This window comes from Grammomys surdaster, unplaced genomic scaffold (assembly GCF_004785775.1).
Source record: "Grammomys surdaster isolate TR1022 unplaced genomic scaffold, NIH_TR_1.0 63, whole genome shotgun sequence".
NCBI lineage: Eukaryota > Metazoa > Chordata > Mammalia > Rodentia > Muridae > Grammomys > Grammomys surdaster.
This window is the reverse complement of record NW_021604565.1, coordinates 11,412,899-11,424,928: the sequence shown is the minus strand read 5'-3', so window position 1 is coordinate 11,424,928 and position 12,030 is coordinate 11,412,899. Positions and strand designations below refer to the sequence as shown.

Below are 12,030 nucleotides of genomic sequence, written 5' to 3'. Positions count from 1 at the left end.
CTCTCTCTCTCTCTCTCTCTCTCTCTCTCTCTCTCTCTCTCTCTCTCACACACACACACACACACACACACACACACACACACACACACATGCAGAGGCCGGGGTAGCATTTCAGGAGTGGATCATCTTTGTCCAGCTCTTCACTGCTATGCTGTGTGTACGTCAGGCTATCTGGCGAGAGAGTTTCTTGCCAGTTCTCTAGTGATAAGAAATCTCACCGCTGCCTCCAGCTTTTTCTGTAAGTGTGAGCTGTGGGGATGGATCTCAGGGTATCAGGCTTCCAAGTCAACGTCTTTACCCTCTGGGCCATCTCCTTCGCCTCTCAAGGATTACGGGAGTGTGCTATCAGTCCTAGCCATATGGATATATTGATAACAGCAACTGTTAATGATTAATTTTATTGCTTCACTTTAAAGGCTGTCCTGGAGCCCCCAGGCAGACCCAGGCTCTCTGGGATGAGCTCCTAGTCCAGCCAGCTATCCTGGGGCTATGAAGGACACATCATGTCCACCACTCATTCTTCTATAAGGAGAGCATCTTCCTGGGGTTTGCGCATGAAGAGGAAGGACTTAGGCTCTGAGTCTCCGGAGCTGGTATTTGAACTGCTTCTTTTTCTCTAAGCCTGGTTTCTACTTTTGTACAGGGGCATCACAAGAATACCTGTCTGGTAATACAGTTTTAGTATTAAATGGAACAGTGTACAGAATATACCTAACACGAGACATGACTGGCTATGGTCATCAGGGTGCAGTTCAGTATTTCAGGATTAAATGAGACTTCCAGAACCTGGAGATGTCATCTGCAGTTCAAGCTGTGACTGGATGAGAAGGAAAGCCAGTTGCTTCACATGTGCATCCTGAGAGTATCTGACTGTAGTAATGCGTGCACACTGAAAGGGCCCACAGCTTATAACACCCGTCTGCACAACCACCAGCCTGTAAAAGCCCCACCTTACAGATGAGGTAAGGGAGGCTCACGGAACCCACTGAACTTACCATGTCACACAGCCAGTCACCCAGCCAGTCTGTCTCTCACCCAGTTCTACACAGGGGTCATTTCCCAGGTTTACCCGCATCAGATGAATGGTACTAGCAGAGCCATTTTCCCTGTGGAGGCTGCCCTTAGCAAATGGTTCACCTTAAGACAGGAATTTATAATTCCTGGCCTGTGAAGGAGAACAGGAACTTTGGAATCAGCAAAGTTTACTAACCTGTAAGGCCAGGGTTGGAGAGATGCCTCAGTGGTTAAGAAGACTGGCGGCTATTCCAGGACTAAGGTTCAAATCCCAGCACCCACATGGCAGCTCACGACTGTCTGTAATTTCAGTCTCGGGGGCTTTGATACCCTCACACAGACATTCCGGGCAGTACCATGTAGCCTGTCTCCTTGGTTTTCATGAGCATCAAATGCATGGAGGAAAGTGCTTAATGAATGTTAGTGCTGTGGTATTCAGCGTGTGGTTGATAATGAGGCTCTGGGGCCTCCTCAACCTTTCAGGAGAGTTGATGAAGCTGCCCTGAGGTGCAGGGCCTGGCGGTGCATGGCCTGGAGCTCAGCTGCATTTCAGCACAGCAGATGAGAGGAGTCCCAGGGGATCCATTTCTCAGGCCGCACAAAGGAATGAGATAATACCAGTGTTTTCTTAAAGCTTCCAGATTAAACAAAGATGATGGGGGTCCAAACGGCCTTTTAAATTTGCTGCCTGTCTAAAGCACACAGAGAAAGAAGGTTCTCTGAGCCAAGTCCACATTCAGTCACATGGGGGTCATTCATGTCATATGGTTCTTCTGCCTTATCATATTATCTTCCCACTTGCTGATGAATGCAGAGTGCTTATAAAAGGCACTCCTCCATTAAAACCATCCAATACACATGAAGAAGCTGTCAAGAGGGTTACAGAACCGATTTCTTTTTTTAGTATTTCCAGGAAAGGGGGAACATAAATTCTGCTGAAGTCATTTAAAGTCATAAACCTTTAAAATGTTTGCAGTGCGTACTACTGATTGGAGTTTTCCAGTTGACTTAGGCCATGGTGCACCACAATAACGCAGCCTCTCTGTGGCGCCAGGGAAATGGCACCTCTGAATGGTTTCCAACTGACATTGCTCAGAAAAAGGTTATTTTTCTTTCATGGCATTGATTTCTTAAGTAAATCATTTGACTCTGGAGTCAAAAGAAAATGGAATCTTTGCTTAAGTTAGTTTTTGCAAGGTTTGCAAAGGTTTTTTGTTTGTTTGTTTTTGTTTTTTTGTTTTTGTTTTTAACAATACATCAAAAGTACATCCTGCGATCGATGGGGATGTAGCCCAGTCAGGAGAGTATCTGTCCAGCATGAGGAGGCTCTAGAGTTCATCCTCATCGTGGGGCTACACGCCTGTAATCTTGGCATGTAGGAGGTAGAAGCAACAGAATAATAATAATAACAACAATAATAAAATTCAGGTCATCCCCACTACAGAGTTTGAAAACAATGTGGATTATTGAGACTTTGTATCAAAAGAATTAAAAAGATGAAGCTGGGCAGTGGTGGCGCACACCTTTGATCGCAGCACTCAGGAGGCAGAGGCAGGCAGATCTCTATGAGCTGGAGGCCAGCCAGGTCTACAGAGAGTTCCAGGACAGCCAAGGCTACACAGAGAAGCCCTGTCTTGAAAAAAACTTAAATGATTTTTAATTTTGAGGGGGGGAATTCCTCTGAGAAGCTGTACCCAGCAGCTGACTCAGACAGATACAGACACTCACAGCCAAACAGTGGATGGAGCTTGGGGACTCTTAGGGAAGAACAGGACGAAGGATTTTGGCCTCTAAAGGGATAAGAACTCCACAGGAAGACCAGAAGAGTCAACTAACCTGGACCATTGGGGCTCTCTGAGATGGAACCACCAACCAAAGATCACACACGGGCTGGACCTAGGCCTCCCTGCTCATATGTAGCAGTTTGGTCTTCATGTGGGTCCTGAACAACTGGAGCCAGGGCTATCCCAAAAGCTGTTGCATGTATGTGGAAATGTTCTTCTAGCTGGGCTGCCTTGTCTGGCCTCAGTGCGAGAGGATATGCCTAGCTTCACAGGAATTTGATGTTGCAGGATGGGAGGGATACCCAGGAGGATCCCCATGAGCTCAGAGGGAAAGGTGGTGGGGGTTAGGGGTAGGACTGCGGGAGGGGGGAACTAGGAGGGAAACAACGAGCAGGATGTAACATGAATTAATAATAATAATAGATTTAAAACTATTTTAAGTGCATCTTGTTTCCCACTCTCAAGCACTATATCACAGGTTTGCAGTTTGTTGTAGTCTAAGAATTGGCCTTCAAAGCCCTCACAGTCCTTGCTATGTACTGAGCCTCTTTGTCAGTTAAGAACATCCACTGCTCACACTATCATCCAGCAAAAATGCCCCGGTCTCCCACACACATGGGGAAGCTATTATGTTTTCCACCTTCTGCTCCTATTCCTACTCCAACTTGCAAGTTCCAATTTTGGGAATGACAATGTGTCAGCTGAACATGCTGGAGGAAACCTTTATTCTGTCCTTACCCATCCTGCTGTTTGCGTTTCAATGCCCTTTAGCGCTGTCAAGTAACGGGATCTGTCACCAAGCCTGACGGTCTGAGTTTAAATTCCCATGACTCATATGGTAGAGAGAATCAACTCTTGCAGATAGTCCTCCACCTTCCACACATAAGCTGTGGCATACATGCACACACACACACACACACACAAACAAACACAAACACACTCACACCCCTATTCCTCTAGGAAAGTCTTTATAAACACCATGGCCTAGATTAGACCCTGGGGTTTTCTGTTCCACCAGGCCCTGAATTCTTCCTCCATTATGCTAACAATTAAGGCTACCTTTGTATTTGTGTAAGTATATACTTAATATATGTGTAATCCTCCAAAGAATGGTGCATTTCTCTTTGCCCATGAACCTGAGCACAGAATGAAGACTTTAAAGACAAATGAACCACAGAGGCACAGGACTTACTGCACAATTTGTTCTGGAACACTGAGGTCAAGGACTCAATCTGGCTGAAATTGGCCACCAGGAAGACATGGTCCTTGTGGGGCTCACTCCCAATGGCCTTTAGGGTATTCAGGTCCACCTGACCCACACCGATGGCAAAGATCAGGATGCCTGTGTTCCGGGCCTTGGAGGCCACCTCAGCCACTGAGTCCTGAGGCCTCCCATCAGTCACAATCATTATGACCCGTGGCACATTCTCTCGCAAGGGCCGGGCCCCCTCTGCTTCTGAGAAGGCAATGTTGAGGGCATATTGGATGGCCAGCCCTGTCATGGTGCCAGTGGATAGATGCCTCATTCTCTTGACAGCCCTCTCCACCTCAGACTTCCTTTTAAAGGTCTTCAGGGAGAATTCATTCTTGACCGTGCTGCCATATTGGAGCAGACCTACTCGGGTAACATCAGGACCAATATCCAAGAACTGCAGAATATCCAGAATGAACTCCTTGACCTTCGCATAGTCATGGGTGTTGACACTTCGGGAGCTGTCAATGATGAACACCAGATCTGCTCGCTTATTCTCACAGGAACTCTCTGGGGAAAGAGCAGAGGTCACAAGTATCAGAGGAAGGAGTGTTCAGATTTGCTCTTCTGCTGCTGTAATAAAATACTGGCCCCAGCCAAGTGGTTGTGGTGGATGACTTTAATACCAGCAGAGAGAGGCAGATCTCTGTGAGTTCAAGGCCAGTTTGGTTTACTGAGCTAGTTCCAGTTCCAGGACTAGCCAAGGCTACACAAAGAATCCCTGATTCAAAAACCCAAACCAAACCAGTACAGTGACCGAGCATGGCCAGCACAGTGCTAGGAGGCTTCGCCCTTCTTCCCCATTCCCTCTGCCTTGCTGAAAGCTGTTAGATTACACTCCTAAAGCTAGCTCCTAAGGTTTAGTCCTTCACTTGGACCTCCTCCTAAGGCTGACTACTAAGGTCCAGCTACCAAAGTATTGAAGCCCAGCAATCAAAAGCCTTCTTTGGCTACCTAATTACCATGCTCAATTAAAATTAAATACCTCATCCTAACGTGCCCCTCCCTTGTTAGGGGAAAACTGCCATTTTCCTGAGTGCCACACCTGTCACTTCTCTATCCAGATGCCGTCCTTTGTCTCACCCCAGGACAAATGCCCCTTCCCCCTCTCCTTTGCCCTCTTTTTCTCCTGTCTCTTGCTCCCTCCTTTTCTCCCTCATCTCCTGTCTGTGTTTCTTATCCCTGCCCTCTGTCCCTCTGGGGCAAAGAACTTGTCTAGAGAACTTGGTCGTGGGGATCCTGAGCTGATACTTTTTTTTCCAATGGAGAAGGGGTTTATTGGCTTACAGGTTATAGTTCAATATCAAGGAAAGTCAAGGCAGAGACTGTGGAGAAACACTACCTATTGGCTTGCCTCTCCTGCCTGTCCCTTCTACTTTTCTTATACAGTTTGGGCTGCATTGCCCAGGGACTCCCACAGTGGGCTGGGTCCTTCTACATCATCAGCACTCAAAATCATGTCCCCACAGACATGTCCACAGGCCAGTCTGATGGAGACAACTTCTTAGTTGGGTTTCTCTTTCCCAGGTATATGTAAGTTTTTGCCAAGCTGAGCAGAAACAGTGATAAGAGGTAAGGATCCAATTCGAACTGACTCTTGTAGGAAATCCTGAGACCCAGGAACACCTTTAGAACCTCCAAAATTCAGTTTTATTCTTATCCAGGAAAGTTCTCAGGCATGTCTGTGTATACTAGATGCTAATGACCCTAGTCTACACAGAGCGTTTCTTTTTGCAAGATAAATCTGCAAAGTCACCAATGCAGTTTCAGTCAAACCCTTTATCAGAGTCAAATGTGATTTGTTATTTGTAGCATAGTATGTAAGTTTGACAAGCCACTGCAGAGAACACAAAAGATGCTTTAGAGGGTCCAACATCATGGCTTGCAATCTATCTTGGAAGATGGAGCTAAGAAGCCAGAAAATGAATAGCAAGTGTTAAACCAAGTTTTAACAACAGACTTTAAGCATGGGGGAGCGATAGCTCAGCAGTGAAGAATACTTGCACAAGACCTGGGTTTAATTCCCACCACCCACATCGTGGCTAACAATTGTCTGTAATTCCAATTCTATGGAAATCTGACAATCTCTCCTGGCCTGCAAGGCCAATGCATGTATAAAATTCACAGACAACACATAGAATAAAAATAAATACATCCTTTTTTGAAGGAGGGGGAGGAGAAGGAGGGAGGGAAGGAAGGAGGGAGAAAGAGTAAGGCAGACCTCAGAGGCTGAGGTCAAAGAGATGAGGCCTGAGCTGCCTTGTGAATACAGAACGTTTGGCTTGAAAGAATATTTGGAGAGTGGCTCGTGAACATAGTCCTAGACAGGATAAATGCGGTGGGAAACTAAGTGAAGCTCTAGAACCCAGAGGACACTAGGAACTACTGGGTGGGGTTAGCTGAGAATATTCTGAAGCCAACTATAAAAAAACTTTTCAAGTCAGACTCAGAAATCTGTACACAGGTCACAGACGGCGTGATGTCTTAGCACAATATTACATAACATCTCTTGCAGGGAAGTTGCATGATTGCCGCCAACTGAATCAAAGCTTGCAGATGCATGCAGCTTGGTGGTAGAGGACATGACACTTATGAGACCCTGAGTTAAATCCTCAGCATAGAAAAAAAAGTCAACTGGATTTGAGCCTTGCAGAGGTTCCAGACAGATAACTCACTCTGCTGTTGGAATTCCTGAGAGATGAAAGCTACAACCTGCTACTTCCCCCTTCTCTACGCCCGCCCTGGACTTTGCAAGTCAAGCAGGATTTGAAAGAGATTAAAAAGATCCCAAGTCCTCGCCCTAAATCCCACCCACCACAGCTGCAAGAATGAGACAGAAAGCCACCGACTAAGCAGTGAAGCCAGGCGTCAGGATGGAAAGCCATCCTGCCCAGGCCAGCTTGCCAGGTGGGGACTTGCCATGCAGAGCTGGCATAGACACCTGTCCACTGCTGCCATACAAGCCCAACAGTCAGGAGAGGGTAGATTCTCCTCAATAGCCTGGCAGGAAGGCGCATATAACATATCTCCATATAACACCCAAATCCAGTACTGGGATCTAGGTATAAGGAGAGTTTCTCAAGACAGAGGCCCCCACATTCACAAGATGTTCTAAAGATCCTTTTCAGAGTAATTTCATCATAGGTACCTAAGTTCATTCTCAGAACAAGCTACTGAGAAAAGTACTAAAATTGTGCCCATTTTGTAGATGAGAAAATAGAGGTGCTGAAGAGTTTTTTAAGTCTTTCATAATTCAGGAAAAGAGAAAACACACAGAGATAACACCAATTCCCAGCTCTCAGGGCAGCTATGAGCAAGGAGCTCCAGGCAATAGCCACATAGGCAAGCATGTAGATTCTCCTCAGCCTACCCTCCTCTCCAAATTCTTTCTTCTTCCTTAACTCTTATACTCAGCTCAAGGATGGGCAAGAGCAGGACTAGCGCTTATAGTTGTTCAGTTGGCACTAGATATAGACACCCACATACACACACCCAAAAAAGGCAGGGGAAATAAAAAACCAGGTAAGCCCTGAGCTCCAAAGGTGTGAGGGGGCATAATGTAGCGTTTGGCCCTAGGCTGGAGCTAGACACTGTCAGGATGGCCCAGGTCAGTTCCCCTCCAGAAGCCACACCTGCCTACCTCTTCTAAGTAAGTCTGAACTTATTTCTGGGATAATGGTCCTGTGGTCTCTACCTGCTGAGGAGATCAGGGAATCTGACTGACTTCACCATAGACAAGGATTTAATGATTCAAAGGAAGGAGACCCCACAAAGGACTAAATCACTGAACGCTCTCCTCCCCTAGGGACATTTGCTCAAACTGAGGTTTGTACTGTGAGTCTTACCCATGGCATCCACATCCCACTGAGCATCATAATTTGAAGAAAACCCTGGAAGGTCCATGCGGAATTGTGCACTAAACTGAATTAGTTCCCATCAAAACAAATGGATAGTTTCCACAATGCTTGGGACACAACAGAAATATCACAATGGTTCAAAAATGTGGTTAAGAAGTCCCACGAGAGCTGAAATCAGGTGGTAGCAGTCTACCTGTAAGAACTCAGACAAGCTCAGTATGTCCCTAGAAGGCTAACTCAGTGGTTCTCAAACCTAAGCATGCACCCTGGTTCTCTGCAGCACTCGTTAAAAGTCAAAGCACCGAGCTGCATCCCTAGAGCTGCGGACTCCGAGTGTGGAGAAGCAGATGAAAACTTGCCTTTCTAACAAGTTGAATGGTAATGTTGATGTTCCTGGCCCAGGGATCATGATCTGAGAATGCTAGAAAGTAAATCTCTGGAAATAAAAAGAATTCTGGTATGTCCTGACTTCACTGCCTCACTGTGAGTTCTACAAGGCGGGACTCTGAAGTGTGTGTGTGTGTGTGTGTGTGTGTGTGTGTGTGTGTGTGTGTCTGTGTGTGTGTGTGCATGTGTCTGTGCATACACATGCATGTGTACATGAGTGTGCATCCATGTGCCTGTGTGTGCACATATATGTGTGTGTGGGCATGCATGTGTTATGTGTGTGTGTGCATGCATATGTGGTGGAAATACAGTGAGTATTCCACTACATCAACATCTGTAGAATTAAGTGAAATTTCAGGTGGTAAAATAAGGCTTCATATGAAAGAAACTGAGTCAGGGCAATCAGCCTTAAAGCTAGGGAGTCCAGGGTGTAACTTTTGGTTGGTATGGTGTAACCAGGGGTGCCTCCTGTTGGTATAGTGTGACTTCAGCCCCTACACTTACACACAGCACCATCAGGGCTGGACTCTCAGTTCATGGACTCCAGACTAATGAAATGTAAGCCAGAAGATCCCATGTAGAGGTAAGTCACCCACTTTACAGAACAGCAAGCTGAGGCTTATGAAAATGGCCCTCCGTTGCAAGGTCTTGAGGCTTACTATAGTCAGGCTGAGATGGTAACAGTAGCTTCTCTATCATTTCAAGGTCCTCTTAACACATCCTCAAGGCAGATAACACAGCAATATGAACTTTGCAAATGCTTGAGAACACCAAAATACTTCCTGTGAAAAGCCCTGTAGCTTCTCCACAATGGCCAGTTGAGAGAAGTTTCCAGAAAAATGAACTCTCCTCTGAGTGATCCCCTCATGTTAATTACTGGTGCTGAGGAAGGATGCCCCTTCTCCTCAGCCTTCAGAAAGAACACACAATGATCTTCCTCTTGGCCCCTCATGACAGGACTTTCAGCCGCACTTGGATGAGGATTTGTGAGCACATAATAAAATGTCATCCCTCTCGCCATTAAGCAACGATCTGGACTCTGTCAACTACACTCCCAATCTTGTCATCTGGACTCAAAGTCCTGGCATTGAGAAAATAGTCTCTTGCCCTTCCAAAGAAGGAGAATCTGGGCCAGGAGAATTTTAAGAACATTTCTGCCCTGCTGGGTGACAGTGTGCAATCTCACAACTATTTCCTCTCCTTAGGCTGAAGATTTGTCACTGCTGGCACTAGCTAAGGTCAACCACACGTATGTGGCAGCCTGGTAAACATTTGGTGTCATCTGCCTGGGGAAGTCAGGGCATTTTGGAACGGATGTGAGTCTCTATAATGAGGGTAAAAGAATTTCATCTGGAGAGGACTCAGGGATTCTCAGGGAAACAGCAATAAAGTCTGACAATCTCAGTACAAGTCCAACCTCTGTCAGTTTCTGCCTGAATAGTCCTGAGCATCTTTGACCCTCAGTCTCTTGTTAATGTGTGTGCATGTTTGTATGTGTGCATGTCTATGCTTTTATGTTGAACAATCTTGGCTGTTATTCTTCAGCACTGGTTACCTTCATGTTTGTTTGTGCTTTGTTTTGAGATGGAGTCTCTCTCACAAAGTAAGCTATACTTGTCAGCCAGCGAGCCCCAAGGATCTACCTACCTCTGCTATCCCAGGACTAGATTAAAAGTGCATGACACTGAGACCAGCTTTTTGTTTGTTTTAAGTTCCTAGGAACAGAGTCCTCTTCCCCAGCCCAATGATCAAACTTTTCTTCTGTAAAATGTGACAAGAAAACCTCAAAAAAAAAAAAAAAAACCTTGTAAGATTCAAAGAGAATATTGCAGTAATTTGCAGATCACATTGAGCTGCCCAGCCTTGTTTGGAATATTTTCCATACGCTGGCCTATTTATTCCCTAGTCACCTTAGGAACGGGGCAGTTTCTGTTTCCACATTACAGATGAGGACATGGCTCTAGAGAGTCTAAACCTTCTTGCAGTCTCCTTCCCGTCTAGGAAGCAGAGCCATTGGGTGGAACTCTATGACTGTGCAAGTGTGAGGAACCAAGGCTCACATTCTAACCACCAAGCATGCTCACCCCATCCTCTCCACCTTCCATTCCCAGAATCCTCAAGCTTCACGAGGACTGTGTCTGCTCTCAGGGGTCAGTTCTTTCCCTTTCTGGAATGATGGCTGAGCAACATGGCCCAAACTTGCCTGCACTTCGCCAAGTGCTTTCCCCTTGCTAAATACTTATTTAGCTTAACCAAATGATAAAAACAAACCCTGGCCTTCATCACAACAGGAGACTGGGACTTTAGGCTGCCAGTTAATTCATATCCACACTCACTTGACAAGGCTTGTTGAGGATTCAGCGGGTGTGAGATCTGAGGAGACTGAAGGAGGAGACGCTGAGATAGAAGACAGACTGCTGGTCTTCCCGTGACTGTGGGGACTAGGAGGAATGTAGTCAGCACAGGAGACAAATGTTAAGAGAACAGATAGCAGAGACCCAAGGCTTCCAATCACCCCCTAGCAAAGCAGATAATTTGTGGGCACTAAGAGAACTGAAGAGTTAAATGATACAAGAGGGAAAACAAGATGATAGTTTCTGGGGCTCTGGCTGCATTAAGAACTAGAGAGTAATCTTAAACAGCTTAAAGGCTGTCTTGAAGAAAGAGGATTGTTATGTGTGAGACCAGTGAACACATTAGGGTGTTCCATTGCAGCTACTCTGGCCTGGGGGAAGTTGGGCAAAAGCTGGATGTAACAGGGTTATCCAGTGGATCAGGAGGGGACAAAGGTTGACAGCATTAAATCTGGAAGGCCAAGCAACCGAGAAAGTGAAGGGCAAAGGAGATGGCGAGATCAACGGATCCAAAGTCCAGATAAGACTTCAGCATCGTCGAAGTGTAGGCGTGAGCTTGGAAGTGCAGTTCCTGTAAGCACGGGGTGGAGATAAGAGGAGCTGAGAGCTGAGCTCAGAGGAGTGTGTGGACACTGAGCTCATCAACAAGAGTGATGCTGGAGACAGGGATGCTGAGCTAATAGCTACAGCTGCTCTCCTTACTAGGGCTAACCAGTGGGACTTGGACATGATTTAAAATGTGACTAGAACGTTATTGAGAAACAGAGAGAAAAAAGACCTCAAAAGATTTCCTATGGAACACAGGAGAGGTGGGCAGTGGGGGTGGGAAGTGCCACATGTGATTCTGTCCCTGTGTGCCTCAAGACTGTGATTGACTTGCAGGGCTTACAGATGGTAAAAAGGGTATTTTAGAAATAAGTTGACTTATCTTTGGCTCTTGTCCCCAGTGTCACTTGACCTATAATTCCCACATATTTAGGCACTTTAATAGAGTGCCTGGACCCTGGCCAGGCCTGGAAGACCGGTAATCAACTCTTGTTTCTCCAACTCCCTTGTTAGTCAGAAGCCAGCTGCTGCATTACCTCACATTAGACACTGTACAAGGCTGATGAGCAATAGCTCTCTCTGACCCCGTCACTTCCATTCAAAGCTTCCAAATATACTGCTGGGAAGAGACCGAAGCCCGACTCAGTGTCTCAGGACAACACCCTCCACTGCGTACTGGGACCAGGACATCTCTTGGCCTCATTGACAAAGCCTTCCGTCCTCTGTAAGACTTTCCAAGTACATCTCCAAAGTCAGGGGAAAAATAGCTCTGTGGTCTCTCTAGGCACATTATTGGGTGGAATCATGAATTAATGAAGAAACAGAGTCGAGGTCAT

At 46.1% G+C, this 12,030-nt stretch overlaps 1 protein-coding gene across 3 annotated transcripts in view; it reads right to left on the bottom strand.

The window, feature by feature from the left end:
* Nucleotides 1-12,030, bottom strand: part of Matn2 (matrilin 2) — a 120,932-nt gene that overhangs the window by 83,451 nt on the left and 25,451 nt on the right. For all 3 annotated transcript variants that reach the window (XM_028765747.1, XM_028765754.1, XM_028765763.1), the window contains exon 2: nt 3,991-4,560. In XM_028765747.1, the coding sequence (XP_028621580.1) occupies nt 3,991-4,560 (570 nt within the window). The remainder of the gene's footprint in view (nt 1-3,990; nt 4,561-12,030) is intronic.